Source organism: Rhopalosiphum padi, chromosome 2 (genome assembly GCF_020882245.1).
Source record: "Rhopalosiphum padi isolate XX-2018 chromosome 2, ASM2088224v1, whole genome shotgun sequence".
NCBI lineage: Eukaryota > Metazoa > Arthropoda > Insecta > Hemiptera > Aphididae > Rhopalosiphum > Rhopalosiphum padi.
This window is the reverse complement of record NC_083598.1, coordinates 21,220,063-21,238,119: the sequence shown is the minus strand read 5'-3', so window position 1 is coordinate 21,238,119 and position 18,057 is coordinate 21,220,063. Positions and strand designations below refer to the sequence as shown.

Below are 18,057 nucleotides of genomic sequence, written 5' to 3'. Positions count from 1 at the left end.
TAGAAAGGGAATGGGTTATAATGTTGGTACCGTTAATTTTCTTTTATTCTGACAATCTGATGTGATATTAATATAATTTTATCAAAACGGAGAGAAAAACAATTAAAATAAAATTCTTTGATAATCAACCTATCATTTTATGGAGTCAAGGAACTAGAACTGACTATTGTATTAAAAATCTATGTTACGGATTATAATAAGCCCTTAGCCTAATAATGGAAGACTATCTAAACAACTTAAAAATATAGTTAATTGCTATTTAGTGTTATATTTACTGAACAGGTCTCATCAATTTGTTTAAGTAGTATGTAATTTGTCTTAACCTGATTTTATTAACCATATTTAAGTTTAAATCAATATATTAATGTTGTATTTAAATATTAACTATAATCAATGTTATAAATACTAATGGAAATGAGATTAATTTTAGCTAAGAAATCAAAATTTCCATTTTTTTTTTAATTTGAAAATAATTTAATTTTGAAGCAATTTAAACAGTACAATAAATGGTTACAAATTATTTATATTCATAACATTAATAATAATCTTTAAACTATTAAAAAATGTAATATATTAAAATCTTAATTTCACAAATATATATTATATAAATTATACATATATTTTTTAATATCACCATAACATTATTTTATAATACCAATACACCAGGAATTGTGCTTTAAATGAGTATATCATGCAGCATACTAGTGAGTAGTACTCATAATTCTAAAAAAATAATATGGAGTAAATAAGTTGGATATGTATAAGGCAATCATTTGTGTGATAATTAAAATCAATGAAACACAGTATTTTAAAAATAATTAATTTTAATGAGTTTTTGGAAAATAATTTTCTATAGGTATAGACAATTTGGCAAATAATGTTTGCTGATTTTCAATAAAAATAAATTATACATAAACAATAAATTTTCAATTTTTAAAGAAATTTTATTTTAAAATTTGTATCCTTATTAGCTTTACTTATCACAAAAAGTAAGGGGTTGCAGCCTTATCTGGAATAACTCGTTGTTCATCAGGAACGGCATTAAACAATATTGGCTTGCGGTCATGAACAGTAGAAAATTCCATTATTGATGCAACATTACCACATCGATAACAGTAGTTAGGTGCTGACCATACAGTTACAAGTTTATCATTAAACATGTATTTAAATCCTGCAAAATAATGTTATTAAATACATTAAAATACATTTAATTAAACAAAATAAATAAATACAGTAGTGATATTAATAATTATAATGGTAGTCAAAATTGTATTAAATTCATTTTTATTACTCTGTTTAGTTTAATTTTAATTTTAAAATATTGTAAACTAGAGTATACATTTTTCTTTGGGAGTAATATCCCCCAGTCACTCCCCTGAAATAAACACTGAGGTGTAAAATTAATATATACAGTGTGCATAAGAATAATTATTTTATTAATATGAAATAAAATAAAATATTGTAAATATTATAAATAAATACAATATTTATACTAAATTAGTTAGGTTAAGTTAATTTAGGTAACATTAGATTTGGAAAAAATATAGCAGTTATACATTTTTATAATATATCTTATATCTTTATATATGAGGGGAGTGTAATGAAGTGGTTACAAAATATAAGGTGTTATCACCTTTCAGAATAGTTATTGAAATAGAATTTAAATATACATTTGAATATATCTTGTATATTATTTATGACTACAATGTCTGTTTACTTTGTACACTTGTGATAGTAATATTTAATATTATATAGTTATAATACTAGTTATACTAGTATACTAAACAAAATACACAGAATCAACTCACAGAAGGTTTACTATTGTAATTAAACAGGAAAAGAAATCCATTTTAGTTCAATACTAATATTCTGATATTCAGTATAAATAAAATATGTGTTTAATTTATAAAAACTTAATACCTTCATTAACCAATTGATGTGCTCTACAAATCAGTTCTAATTGATTTTTTTCCATGAATTCTTCGGTCACTTTAGATCCAAATAACCAGCCTGCTCCGCGTGGGCTTATTGTCCATTTTTCAATGTCTTCTGGATCAGACCACACTAAATCACAGAATGCACCTAAATAAAAAAACAGCAAATTTATAAAAATTATAAAAATGTATAATACATTTTCAAAAATATATCATGTTTGGTTTACCTTTATAGGGAATTTCTTGATTGCGTTCAATTACTCTTATTTGATCTAATGTTGAAATATCTGGAGATAAACCACCATGTACACAAAATACTTCTTCGTCTATTAACTATCAAAATCATAAATTTAAGAAAAATTTAAAACTTGAATGGGTTTAATTGTTTTGTAAAAATAAATCATACCGCTGCAACTGATAATAAATCAAAAACTTTACAACATTCTTTCCATACATTTGCATTTCCATACTTGTTCATACATTCATCTGAAAATTAGAACAATATTTGCCATTAGTTTTTATTTTTTAATAATTATTTTCTATAGTAATAAACTTAACTATTTTAAACTCAGATTTTTTATTTAAAATTATAATAGATTCTGGATTAATTATATATTATTATTAAATATGATTATTTTACAAATTGTATGTCTTTAACACATACAAGAACTTAAACTCGAACTAGAACCACAGTCCTTAGGTACATATTATGTTTTATCTCACTATTATAAATAACCACCTTATCTGAAGCCAAGATGCAAATTCATAAAATACATTTAATTTGGCACTCAAAAAAACTGAACACAATGCAAAAAATAAGTTTAACTATGGCAGCTTCTAGTTTAATTATAATCTGTCAAGAAAATGTAGTGTAACACATACGGCTGGCACTGAGGAATAGAGATTTGCAACAGAGTACATGTATTGGCTTGTGTGTAACTATATACTCTCAGAAAACAGAGTATATAATATGGCCATTATGGGATTAAGTAAACGGAATCAGTGATGGGACTGTACCATACAAAATTTTGAAAATCCAGTGCCCCTGCTTACATCTAATTATGCATAAATAAATACCATATTTAATCTTCATATATTTTATTTGCAGTTATAACTTATAACATATAATAACATTAACTCAATATGTTAAAAATGATATTAAATTATAGGTTAAAAAATATATAATGTATAGCGAAACAATTTTATTCATTGTGCTTGAACACTTATAACATAACAAATCATGTATATTTTGACAACTTAACTGTATAAATATAGTATTAGCTAATACTCAGTCTCAAAACAAGTTCAGAAATACCTACATATTTTAAATAACCTTATAACAACACATTCACAAAAATATAAAAATAAATATTTTATACTAAAATTAGAAGTATTAAAATCCATTTTATTATAGATTTGGTTTATTATGTATATTATACATAATATATTTCCAAAATGTTCATTATTAGGGCTTGGATTTCAAAAAATATGCTTATTTTTTATATATGAAATAGAAATTTAATTTTTATACATGAATTTGTTTCATGTCATTCTGATTTCAAATAAGACAATTTATTTTTATGCTTTTTTCAGCTTTTGTTATGTAAATACTTTTTTATTGCTTTTTGCAATTATTCCAGTTGTGGCATTTTAACATGATTGTTGTGCTATAATAATAAAAAAATTAAATTAAATTAACAATAAATGTAAAAAATATAATATAGTCTAGTTGTTTAGTTGTTTAAAGAAATAAAAAAAAAACATTTTTAAAATAAAAATGTACAGCAATTTTCAGTGAGAAATGTCCGGAGTTAACCAAGACCTATAATAACCAAATGGGGATGCATCAAAGCAATCCAGTATTATTGCAAATATTTTATGAATTAAAAAGTGTAATTGAAGATTTTAAAGAAGAAACTCAATATGTTTAAGTAGTAAAAGAACTATTTAAAAATGTATCTTCAATAAAATCTTTGGTATATGGTATATTTCAACAAACTTTGGATTTTTACCAGATATTATTATAACATTAGAGAAAAAATGAAACTTTTAACAAAATATTGTAACAATCTAATATTATACTACATTATAGTGTATAATTTTAGGTGAAATGTTGACAAAATGAATAAATATTGTCTTAAAAGCAGAAAAGAAGTTGAATGAAACTGCTAGCTAATGATGATATTGCTACTGCAATTTCGGGTAAATTAAATTGTGTTCTTTCAAAAATCACTAAAAATCTAGCTAAATATTTGACCATTAATTTTTTTTTTATTTAAATTAATTTTTCAATATTTGTTTTTTATTTGTTTATCTAGTTTAAGTTAATTTTTGGTCATGTTTTTAAGCTTATTTTAAAAATAAATATGCTTTTATTTATTGTACTTTAAAATCCAAGCACTATTAATTAAAAAAAAATTGAAAACATAATGATAATATAATAATATGTAATAATAATAATAATAATAATAAAATAATAATATATATAATATAATTTAAATCTTAATACCTACCGTAAAATCCATAGACTTGTGTGATTTGTCTGGATTCATGATTGCCTCGAAGTAATGTGATGCGATGTGGCCATTTTGCTTTAAGGGTTAAAAGTCTAGTCAAAGATTCCAGACTGTAGTATCCACGGTCAACAAAATCACCCATAAACACATAATTGGTATCAGGGACTTGGCCTCCATTTCTAAACAATTCTTCTAAATCGTAGAACTAAAGAAAATAACAGACATTGTCAACAATGAGATCTCAACACTTGACATATTGCAATATTTACTTGTCCATGGATGTCTCCACAAACTGTTACCGGGGTGCTGACCGGTTGAATGTTAGCTTCTTCGATCAACAAATCGCATACAATCTGACATAATTTCTAAACAAATATACATATGAAATTAATAACAATTTAAAATTTATTAAGGGAGATTCTTGCCTTTAAATCGTTTTCTGGCAAATATTTGCATTGTTTGGCGATCTCGAACCAGTTTTCCCACTCAGACATTTCAAGTTTTTAAAAATAATTCTAACACTGCTTGATTACATTAGTTGCCAATAATAAGAACCCGACTAGGGTATATAGAATCAATTATTTCAAAAAGTGGGCCCGGTCCGTTAAATAATGCTCGAAAAAAATCAAAAAAACTAAATATTAAATAATAATAAAACAATTTTTAAGGAATTTTTATCATTATTGTCTATTGCCCAATATCCTTATCTTGTTATTTTTACAGCGCGTACAGTGTTGTCCGACACTAATTCATTAAAGTGCGGGCGATGTGATACCTAACCTATCTATAATAAATATATATAAATTATATATTATATTTTTATATATATTTATATTTTATTTTTTATATTCTACTAAAAGCATCACGATGGCGTTAATCCGTGATGAATGATGGATCACTCGACACTGATCAGTGCGGACACCAGACACGGATTCAGAGCAAAGATCTAGGGAGGGGGGCAACAATTTTTTTATAACATTTACAATACAGATACTTTATTCATAATTTTAACATTTTGTTATAATAGTAACCAGCAGGTATAGCCGGTATAGGTAATCAAATAATCAATGTAATAAATAAATTATTGATTATCTAATATATAAAGCGACAGTATGAAAATATAAATTTAGATTTTAATAGAGAGAAATAATATATCTGGGGGACCCCTAGCCATCCCCCCTAGATCCGTCCCTGGATCAATGGCATAATATGGTATTGCTATTATATGTGTTGACAATTATAAGATAATGAATTTGTGGAGGGCTCCAACTCCCACACCCACTCAATCAGTTTTCAAAAATACAATTGTAAACATACACAAGTTTTTTATATTTTAAATCTTAATAATTATTAGTATTACACACAAAAAGTAAATCACCGTAAATTAGTACAACTAGCAAAATGTATAAGTGCATAAAATAATAAATACAAAAAAAAAAATTTTACCTATAAACTAAATCAAATAATCAATTTTCCTATTTTTGGTAAGGAAATTTTCGACTTACTTTAACTTCATCATAAAATGTAGGTTTTTTTCAACTTTATCAATAACTTTTTTTCAATCGATATTATTGATATTAATTTAAAAATGATGAAAGACGATTATGCTCTTGGGAATTTCTCGATGATCAGTTAAATTTATTAAACATATTATGTGATTTTTAGAGGCTTCATGTCAACTTTTTAAATGAAGAAAATTATTGAAATTGTTGAAATCCAGATTAGTTCAAACCAAACAATGCAAAAAATAGAACTACCTAATATTTTTTGAAAATTTTTAATCTCACATTTTGTATCTACTTGATAATCCCTTTTTAATGAGCTATCAACAAAATTTTTAGCTATAATAGTTTTGGAGAAAAGTTAAAAAAAAATAGAAATTTCGGGACTGTTCACGCCGACGTTTTAGTGGATTCAAATCGTTATACCGCTTAGGAGTGATATCGGATCTCTCTCATAAATATTTTATGTTAAAGCTAGCTTAATTATCCACCTACTCATTACAACTGAGTTACATTTTTATCATTTTACTATTTAACAAAAATTCTTGAAGTTTTAAAAATTCAGACTTTTTTATTTCAATTACCATACTTACTTGATTAAAAATCAAGAAAGTAAAATATTATGAAAAATATTTTTGTAATTCAATAGGAGAAATATATAAATATAAAGTAATAATTATTGTACCTATTAAAATAAATAAAAATATCGTATAGATAGAAAAAATGTAAAACGAAATAAAATTTACAGTAGGTACCTACGTTTATATGAAAGTTGACAAACATCGACTGACGACAGACGAGTATGGTATTATATATTTTGCTTTAAATTGTATACGTGATACGGTTAGTATAACAATAAAAGATAAAATTTACGATCTAGTCAGTTGATAAAGAACAAAACCATGATTATTTTATTACAAATCTTTCTTAACTTAGGTAGATACCTACTAATTAGTACTATGTCATTTCTTATCAACCTGGTTATTATGGAGTTTTGTTTAAACAAGGGTCTATCGTCTATGTATATTGTATATTTATATATTTACCTCATACCCAGCTATATGGTATACCGTATACGTATACGAGTACCTATATATATATATATATATATATATATTTATATGTGTGCTAACCGTATCATTTTGTAATTTTTTCCATAACATATAATTAATTATTAGATTTACCAGTACAAAAAAAAACATCATTGTAAAAACACTAGCATTTTTGTTCCACTAAGATTCTAAAAAAAAATTTCATCGATGACATTTCGGTCGGGGGGCGGACCTCATGGACCCCCCCCCCCATCTGGGTACGTCCCTGGTTCGGTGTCACTACTGACAACCATGAGCCAACTCCATTGTAAAATTCAAAACTATATAATTATTATTTTAAAAGAAATATAAGTTACAAAATACAAGGATTGAAGTATAACATTTTTTATGTTACTGAATATTTTATAAATTTTTATATTAAGATGTAAAATGTTCTTTTTATATTTATTAGGTATTGTTTATAATGTATAATTTACCTAATAAATGTATTAACATTCTAAAAAATACAAAAATTAACACTGTAAAAATAAATAATTTTAAAAATATACATTTTAAAGATGCTTTAATAATATAAAAAGAATATATAAATACCTATTTAAAACATATGGATTACAATACAATTTTCTTAAAACGTTTATGAAAATTATTTATCATTTTTTTCATACGCAATAATTTTCTTTTGTGCTGACAATTAGGAATTGACGAATCATTATTAATATTTTTTTGATAAGCAGCACGGACGATGCATTTAGGGCGACCATTGGGGCCTTTTGAATTTGAATTTTTTTTGTTTAGAACAGTTTCATCTAAATTTTCGTTTTTGAGCTCCACGACGTTAACAAACTAAAATGCAAAATAAAATATTTGGATTACATATTATAAAATACTTATATACTGATTATTTCAGTCTGGATGTAGTATGCAATTAAATAAATGTATTGTCATATTTATACTACTACTATTTACTGTATATAAAAAAAATGTGTCCATATGGCCATATGGGCATATGCTATCCGAATTTGGGATTGTGCTAAGTAGTCACAAGTCCAAAATTGCACTATACAAACATTCCAATCGACCACTCTCCATATAATAACCTTCTCACTTTTGTGTCTATAACTTCACATTACATTTAGACTTTAAAAATGAATCAGTTGATCAAAACACGATTATAAAATCTATTAACTTTGATTCTAAAACTTGACAGAACTTTAAAAATTAAATTATTGAAAACTTAATACAAAATCCTCATAAGTTCAGATAAATGATTTAAAAATTTAGAAAATATGTAATGTTATATTTTTTTTTAGACATTTCAAGTTCAAATTTTTACGAAATTCGATAATTAATCGGAAAAATGGTGGGCTAATGGGTACCATTATTTTGCTGTACATTAGGTGTCAATTAAGTCACTTATTAAATATTAAATTTGAATCCAATGAGATACATAATTGAATAAGAAAAACGATATTAAGAGCTGACTGTAGTTTGTCAACAGGATTTTATTACATTTTTAAGCATTTTGACCAAGTTAAAACATTTTATTAATATTTAAAAATAAAAACAAAATTGTCTGTAAATAAGTCAAAAAGAGTAAACATTTTTGAAAATTATAAAATAAAATAATAAAAAATGAAATAAAACTTTTAAACGATAAAAGAAGTTTTTAGAATTATTCATTTTTAAATTATAACAAAAAAATAATTAATGTTTTCAAAAACTAGTTTTAAAAAAAGTTATTTTGTTGTTATTCGAAAAATATTATTCTTAGGGTATATTGAATTATTTCACCATAATGTATTAATTATTAACTATATGCAATAAAAGCTTATGATCATTGTCCATCAATCAGTTAATTAATTCATTTTAAAAGGAAATACAAAAATACTTCTAGCAATATCTGAAATACAAAAAAGTTTCATAATATAACTTTTTTATATGAAAATAGTATACAGTGTGATTCTTTATCATTAAACACTCATTATTTTAAAAAGTGTTGACTTTTTACAATTTCTATTTTTTCAAAATTTTTAGTTTCATGCTTTTCTATAAAACTATATAAAAGTTTTGTATTTTCACGCTTAAATATAACAGTGAAATCACTATCAATTTTTGATTTTCAAATGGCAACCTATACATTTTAAAATGTCATAAAATTTGTTTTAGCTTTTTTTTTTATGAATTTTAACGTTCAAATTATTATTTTTCATTTAACTGTTAGTGAGTTATAGCTGCTCAAAGTTGGGTAGTTTGAGGTTTTTGGTTGTTCGTTCTACAGGTTATTACGGCTGTGAGGCGTTGGTAACTTTAGTCTATACAGATACAAAGTAGCCAATAACGAGTTTATTAGCATTGATTATAAATACTTATTATTACATATGAGCATATGAAACATGAAGTATTAAATAAGCCGAAAACCGCCCAACTTTGAAAAGCTTATTTCGCAAAAAAATTAACGGAAAATAATAAATTGAACGTTAAAGTTCATAAAACATTATTTAAACATAGTTTGCGATTTGAATATCAAAAGTTAATAGTGGTTTCACCATTATAAAAGTGTGAAAAAAATAAAAATCGTATACAGTTTGAGAAAAGCATGAAAAAAAAAATGAAAAAAAGTGAATCAACTATCAATTGATAGTAAAAAATGTTTTTCACTGTATTCCATTATCTTATAGATATATATTAGCCATTAGGTTAGTACATAATTAGTATTATTTTAGAACTAAATGTTAATGAAAAGGTAGTATTTATACTTACTGCACTTTCTTCAGTAAGTATTCCTTCATTGTTGTCTGGTAATTTGTACGACTTTTTTTCAATTAGTTGAATGGATCCTACTTTTTTCATTTCTGTGTTTGTTTTTTTAGGCGTTTTTGTTAGTTTTTCTTGTATAGCATTAGTACAGGTTTTCATTTTATTTGTTGTTTTTTTATTTTTTTTTGTTTCAAATTTATTTTCAGCACTTATGAATTGGTTGTGTACTTTTAAAATTGGTATCTCTTTATGTTTATTTTGTTCATTATTAAATGTTTCTATTGTTTTTTCAACTAGTTCTTGACATTTTACTTTATTTGTCTCTGTATCATCTAAAAGTAGTTATTAATTTATGAAAGGTTATCAAATAACATTTTATAAGGTAAACACATGATTTTTTTTGTATTTTTATTATTTTTATTATTTATAATGATGATTTATGTATGATGGTTTTCATAAACTGAAGCAAAATTATTATTCATATTCAAATATTTTTATTAAAATACCAATATATTTAATTATTATAATAATATAGGATTATATAACATATAAGTACCTATTTAATAGCAAGGGCGGCTTCAGTGTGGCCTAGCGGCTGCCCTCCCAGGCTCGTATTTATAAAAAATTGTATATTATTAAAAAAAAATGATAAACAAAAAACACATTATACTATCGACTATCATAGACACGTACAAGTGTGTAGATAGAGGTATATACTTGATATCTATATTATGTATATAATAAAGAACCTAAAAATAAATTAATATAAAATATACTATGATATTATTTTGTTATGTTTAAAAGATTAATTGCGTAGCACACATTTCTATAATATATGGATTACAGAAATATTAAGAATAATAAAAAAAATTAAAACTAAGCCCCCCTAACTAAGTCATTGTAGCCGCCCTTGGTTATTAGGACATCCCAATGTCTATCAAACACAAGTACAACAGTAATTTTATGTTCAGCAGAACCAATTTTGTCTTGTTGACTTTAATACTAAAGTGTAAACTGTAAAGTGAATATTGTCACACGAAACAACTAAAGGATAGAAGATTATCTGTTCTTGTAAGCTGGTTTTTTAGAATCATTTTATTTTAGGCGAGTTATAAGCATTTTTTTAAACTGTAATATTTTACATATTCACAAGTCATAAATCATAATTTTCTTAAAAATAAAAATATCGTAAACGACTATATAATAATATGCAAATATGCTAACACAGATCATTTTCTTATTTTTAAGTTTGGTAATTTCTTCATTTAATCTGATATTTAAGACAGAAATAACACATTCGTCGTCTTAAACTTAATATTTTTAAATAGATATAGATAATATATGAGTATTGAGTAATATGTAATATCTTTCTTACCTTTTGTATCGCAAATATTTGATATATCCCTGAGATAGTTATGTTTTGAATTTGATTTTTTTTTATTTTGTGAAATTGTACTTGAATTTTTCGTGTTTGAAACCATTTCTGTTTTTTTATGCTTCATGACTTTAAAAACTAAAATGTAAAATAAAGTATTTGAATTACATTAAAAATATATAATATAAATAATATAATACTTGTATAATGTCCAGTATAGTATACTATAACTATTAAATAAATTTATCATATTTACTATTTATTGTACCTATAATTATATATACATCGTATAAAAAGGTATATTATAAATTAAGTCCAATAAACTTTTAAAGTTGTTAATAAGTTCGACACAATTTCAAAAATCTGATTATTTTTTAATAAAAATAAACAATTTTACTATACACATAAATTATATTAAATTTCTTGTTAATTTTATACTTACATACAAATATACGTATTTTAAATTATATAATTTTCTATATTATATTGTGCAGGAGTGCAGGACGGTGTAGCTGGAACTCGGGAGAATAAACAGCGAATGATTTGGTTTATGGAACGTCGATCAGTGTCCGAAAGGTATGTAATGAAATAGATTTTATTATTATAATGTGATGGCTAGAAGTTTACTAAACTGCAAATATAAAAAGCTTATAATTTATACTTTATTATGAAGGCACCGTATGGACGTACGAGCCGCATGAAACTATGAACAGTATAGGTATAAAGAATATAATATAATAAAACCCCACTATAAATTCCGAATCCCAATCAACTCTGATTGGCCGGCTCATTTAAATTTGTAACAGTTAGCGCTATTACTGTAGCAGTACCTAATAGTCATATATATATATATAAGTATATATCAATTGCGTTGAAAATCACAGGTAAAGAAACAAAAATTATGGGATAGAAATATCTATATACATAAATTTCGCCAGTTAATATTCGAATGTAATAATAATTTTTGTGTGTCAATTGTACCGATCGATTCCTAAAAAGACATATTTTGTGTATATAATTATATTATAGTATATTACCATTTATTTTAGAACTTACAAATAAACCGTATTGAACTATTGATCATTATTCATTTGGTAAATTAGTAATTTACAATTAATATGTTTGGTGACTTTAGATTTTGATAAATACGAATCTGTTTTTACATGTTGGATACCATAGTTATATAGTTTTAGTGGCTGACATTGAATTGAGTCCCGCAAATACTTTTGGGTTATCGAAGTTGAGTCCGACCAATATTGTTAGTTGTTCGAGTTGAGTCCTTTCAGCCTATGATTGATATGGGAGTTTATAATTTGCACCAAAAAAAGGATATGTAATTTGCACCACCCTCAGGTAGTCAAAAATAGAATTTGTAATTTACACCAAAATTATTATTTGTTTGATTATTGAATATTCAATTTTGAAATATTCGATCATTCCTCGATATCCCCGTTGACGTCAAGACTAGATATGGACATGAATGATTTTTTTTTATATTTATAATTATTATATGATTTTGTATAAACTTACAACATTACGCGTATAAGCTCAGCTATTTTATAAATAAAAATTAAGCTAAAAGTTATATATATATATATTAGGATTATAGACATCTTTATCAAAATCTATATTGTATACTTACATTTGTTTTTTTCAATTTTACGCATAATTTTTATAATTAGCTAACTTTTTTTATATTCATAATTATACGATTTTATATAAACTTACAACAATATGTGTATAAGCTCAGCTATTTTATAAATAAAAACTAAGCTAAATTTATATTAGGGTATAAAAACTTGTAAGTTGGTACTATCGAGATACTATCAAAAAAAAAATCGATTTTAATTTTAGTGCAAATTACAATTCCTATGTCTTACTACCTGAGGATAGTGCAAATGACATATACTTATTTTGGTGCAAATTACAAACGCATTTTAAAAAAAAATGGTGCAAATTACACATGTTGTATATATTTTGGGTCAATTTTGGTGCAAATTGACTACAGACATTTGAGCCATTGATAATTGATATATATTGATTGCTTATAAGTTATATTGTTTTTTAAAATAATTATTATTATTATGTGTAATATAATATAATGTTTATAATTAAATAGTGGCTGGTAAAAATTTAAAAGATACAAATTTTAAAAAGTCAAATCTCCAAATTTGCTTATGCCTTATTTATATATTTTGTTTATCTGCTCCCGTAAAAATTTTTCTTTTTCTAATGTTTCTTTATATGGTCTTTTTGCTTTGCTTCCAGTGGTGCCACCATGGAATTCTTATACTATTAAATAAATATAGAATATTAGTGAGTGGTTAGATACAAACCTTAAACCAAAAAGCAGAAACTAATTGGAAGACTTATTGAATAATGGTTTTTAATTTAGATGGTTTGCCATAACCCCAAAGGTGTTCAAATGTCAGCTTTATACGCTTGTATAATGGCTTATAACAGTTAAAACTATTAAGAATATGATTATAACATAGATATGTTTTTAAGATGGATACAATATTTTTTCTGACCTTAAGCAATTACATGTAACTGATTTCGCGGATATATTCGTGACCAAGATTTTATACAGTTTATGCCGTTTATGGTTTATATTCAATAGCATATCTATGACTCCTCAATTTTCCTTGCAGAGGAAAAAATATCTATATCTATTTCTTATAAATATCTATTATAGTAATATGTTTACTACTACTTTTTAATCTAAAATAATAGATGTATAAAAATACATTTACATACCTATACGGCTATACATACATATAACTATACAAGAAATAAATAAAGATATTTAAAATTACTTTTTTAAATTAACACAATCATTAAATATATGTATAAACAGACATTTAATGGTTATTTAGCACACGTTCCAGGTACTCTGATAGTTAATTCCCTATGGATTTGTCAAAGGATATGACTAGAAAGATATGTGTGTAATGTAAAAATATAGTATACATACTACATAGTTAAGTTAGATTATTGTTTATACTTTTATTATAATAATAACATACAACTCGTTTAATTAACAATTATTGTATAGAACTTATGATATTAGTATATTACCTCAGGTCAGTAACCTTTTACCTTTACCTTTCTATTTCCGAGTATGTAGTGTTTGTCGTTTGACAATACATTTAATTATTTCAGATAAAACTAATAAAGATTCATTTTTAAACCAAAAATAGTAGTATATACTTGTTTAAAAATGAATCTATATACTTGTATTCTATTTTCGTGAAGATAAACGAAAACTCTGAGGTCAAAGTCCGCGAGATTATATGTATAGTCATATCACACAAACCAGACATTATTATTTGCTACATTATCAATCTAACCAATAATTACACTACTAGTTACTACAGTATTAATTTTTTACATTTTTGAATATCAGTCATGTAAAATATATATTACATACTTCAAATTACTAAACTACATGATTATTATATTATTATTATTATAAAAATCGTTCAAAATTGAATAATTATAATTCATAACTGGATAACTATTTCTACATTGAAAAAGATAAAATATTTGAAAAACATCTCTTAATTTTTAAATAAAATCTTAGTAATCTGATAACACAGCTGAATTTTAAGTCAGTTATTAGCTATAGGTTGCTAATTTATTGTTGGATTTTGGGATCATCTAGATTGACTCATATTGATACAAGATAGTGGTATATTATAATTATGAATTTAAAAAACAATGATAAGCCAACAAATTTCAAATATTATTCTGACTTTTGAGCCAAGTTAAATGTACTGTGTGTCTGTGTATAATATTATATAGTGTTTATATTAATTATTACTACTGTATTATTTATAATGCATATAATTTATACATTTGTAATATTAATATATAGGATGTTTAAAAAATATTAATTTGATCATCATTGTATTAAACACTTTCACATCAAATTCTGGAATAAATTATTTGAAGCGCTATGCGCAAGATTAGAACGACAAAAATTTGCTTCTGCCTACTGAGATTCTGGGAAGCTCTCGTTATTTTTCGTGTCTGCAACTATAACAGGTGATTCTTTTATCATGAACCACTCGTTATTTAAAAATCTATTAACGTTTTGAACATTTTTCTTACATAATTTGTAGTCAAGTAAATAACATTTTTTTTAATATTTTTTATCACAGTTTTTTAAGTTTTTACTTTTTTTTTATGATAATATCAATAACAAAATAATGAGCGCTCGTAAATCATCGCAGTTATGAACTTTGTCTCATGAATGTGTGATCAATATAGACGGTGTTTGTGGTGGGGGGCTTAGGGGGGCTTGGCCCTGCCAAGTATTTCAATAGACCCCTCCAAAAATCGAATGTAATATAAGGGTGTTGGGTCACTACAATGGATTATTATAGCCCCCCAAAAATTTAACTAAATTTCCGCCTATATGATGGTGATTATGACAAAATAGATCTATTTTGTCATGTGCGTGATCACTGATCAGTATATAGTACATAGTACAATAGTAGTATATCCATTCAAAACAGCACGTATAATCTACGTTTAAAATAACTAATAAGGATAACGTAATTAAAATTCGTATAATATATGTCAATAATACGTGTATTATTGGGGTATTAGTAGTTGGTCGAACTTAAATCGATTTACGTGTAAGAATACGCGAATATATTAGGTTTAAAATACGTTAAATGTACATCTTTTGGATTTTAAATGAACATAGATAGCTATACTAGTATATATAAAATAATATAACATATTCATCCTCAGTAATAAATAGCTACGGTATTAAGTTACTAACAGGCACGTATACAGTGGGATGCCGCTTATAAGACTTACTTTGGGACTAACTCTAAATGAGGTCTTATAACCAAATGAATCTTCTAAAGGTGAAGTAGGAAAAAAAAATTTAATTACATATTTATGAATTTTATTTTATTAAATTGTTTGCTTCAATTTTAATCTACTTTAATATACAGAGTGTAACTCGTTTATTTGACAAATGCAATAATACTTCAAATGCAATAATGTCATATAGACGAGTTACATTCTGTATTTACATACCTACCTCTTGTTACTTATTAGCAGTGGCGCCCAAGATATATTTTTCAGGTGTAGCAAGAAATAATTTTACCCACCCACCCCCACCCCCTTATAAACTCAAAAGTCAAAATAATATTATTTTATACATTTTATCATATTATTTTAATTGATAATATTAGTAAATATTAAGGTACCAACCAATATAATCTGTGTTTTGTCAGAATAAGGTGTATTCATTTTTAAAGAAATATACCAATATACATTCATACCAATATGTAACAGGCATTATATTTTTTAAATTCATTAAAACCTTCAAAATAAAAATTTATTTTCGAGTGTTATGTAAATAGTATACAGTATAGGTGGTTCACTGTTTATTTCAAACGGTTTACGAAATATAAAGCATGAAAAAAATACAATAACATTATCATTATTTTATAAAAATAATTAATAATGAACATATTTCAAGTTAATTATTTTATGTTATTATACCCATTACCTAGTACCCACCCTCCCCTTATTTTCAAGGTGTAGCGACCGCTACACCTAGTAATAGGGGTGGGCGCCACTGCTTATTAGTCTTATTACATACGATAATTGCGAAAAATGTGAAATGTGATAACATTTGTTGTACATACACATATTATAACATGAATCAAAACCAGAAATAACCCCAAAACAAATATGTAATTTTTGAAAACCAATTTATTTCTAAATTTTAACCAAAAATGTTTATTTTTTTACCATTTTTTTTAAGAAATTTGAATCTTTTAAATGAAGTGGTGTGTCTTATAACCGAATTTTATATAATGTATTTGGATACGTCCGGTCCGTTCCAGACGATTTTGAGTCTAATAAGCGACTGCGAAACTTATATCCGTGCGTCTTACAAGCGGCGTCCACTGTAATAGGAAAATAAAAATTGTTAATTTTATTGTTGATAACGATGACGTAATAACATTATTGTTAAGTTATTATGTCATATTATGGTCTGTAATTGGGGTGTATAAGGGGTGCAACCGCAAACCCTGACCCTCCCCCCAAATGACGCCCCCGATTATATATGTATATTGTATATAGATTATAGACGGATAAATGGTATAGGTATATATTTGTATTACAACTACTGTACTATTTAATAGATTAGGCATGGACAATTGGCGTATCATTTTTAACCGTCGTGGTGGCCCGTGCTACATTTTAAATTAATTTATAAAAATATAAAACATTAAGATTTTTCTGTATTTTATTTTATTATAATAATAAAACTGACAAAATGTTTATTATAAAACGTAGATATGAATTCTTTTATTGAATTTCTTTTCTATTAGGTATTGAACTATAAATGTCAATTGTAAATTTTATTGACACTTTTTTTTTCTTTCTAAAGAGCTGTTGTTATAGAATATCTATAGATTACACATTACTGATTCAAAGTGTAAAAGTTATTAGGCACAGAAAGTTAGAAAAAAATGAAACAAAGAATAAAGATCAACTCGAATAAATTCCTATATAAATGCAGTTAAATACACTGTTCTTCAGTCCTTCAAATCAAAGCCAAAAGATTAGCCAGATTAGGTTAGGTAAACAAGGATACTTTAGTAAAAAAATAAATAAATACCTGAAGCCGCTTCAGAATAGTATTTACAAAAGTTTGCAAATTAAAATATCATGAACAAAAGTTCAAACAATTAAATTGTTATATATGTAGGCTAGCCTAATATGACTTATCAAATAAAATTTTTTTTTTTAATTATAAATCTTTATTCTTTAAATTTATAATTTTAATAAACCTTCATATTTTCTTACATAATACAATACAGTGGCGTGTTGACCGTGATTTTGAAGGGCAGTTGCCCGATCATTTAGAAAGGGTGTGTACCGGGT

The 18,057-nt window shown here is 25.2% G+C and overlaps 2 protein-coding genes and 1 long non-coding RNA gene across 3 annotated transcripts in view; 1 reads left to right on the top strand and 2 right to left on the bottom strand.

Moving 5' to 3' along the window:
- Window positions 1–11,838, top strand: part of LOC132920774 (uncharacterized) — an 82,324-nt gene extending 70,486 nt beyond the window's left edge. The window contains exon 3 of the long non-coding RNA XR_009660782.1: window positions 11,631–11,838. This is a non-coding gene — a long non-coding RNA (uncharacterized LOC132920774). The remainder of the gene's footprint in view (window positions 1–11,630) is intronic.
- LOC132922237 (serine/threonine-protein phosphatase 6 catalytic subunit) lies at window positions 807–5,137 on the bottom strand. Its single transcript, XM_060985646.1, has 7 exons — window positions 4,876–5,137; window positions 4,720–4,815; window positions 4,448–4,655; window positions 2,341–2,420; window positions 2,162–2,267; window positions 1,921–2,082; window positions 807–1,171 (listed from the first exon to the last, which is right to left on the bottom strand). Exons 1-7 carry the CDS (start codon window positions 4,942–4,944, stop codon window positions 981–983), a joined length of 912 nt encoding a protein of 303 aa, XP_060841629.1. The 5' UTR covers window positions 4,945–5,137; the 3' UTR covers window positions 807–980.
- LOC132920773 (uncharacterized) lies at window positions 7,403–11,712 on the bottom strand. The gene is made up of 4 exons (XM_060983436.1): window positions 11,579–11,712; window positions 11,137–11,274; window positions 9,765–10,093; window positions 7,403–7,847 (listed from the first exon to the last, which is right to left on the bottom strand). The coding sequence occupies exons 2-4, from the start codon at window positions 11,261–11,263 to the stop codon at window positions 7,614–7,616; spliced, it is 690 nt and encodes a 229-aa protein (XP_060839419.1). The 5' UTR covers window positions 11,264–11,274; window positions 11,579–11,712; the 3' UTR covers window positions 7,403–7,613.
- Window positions 11,839–18,057: the final 6,219 nt, after the last annotated feature.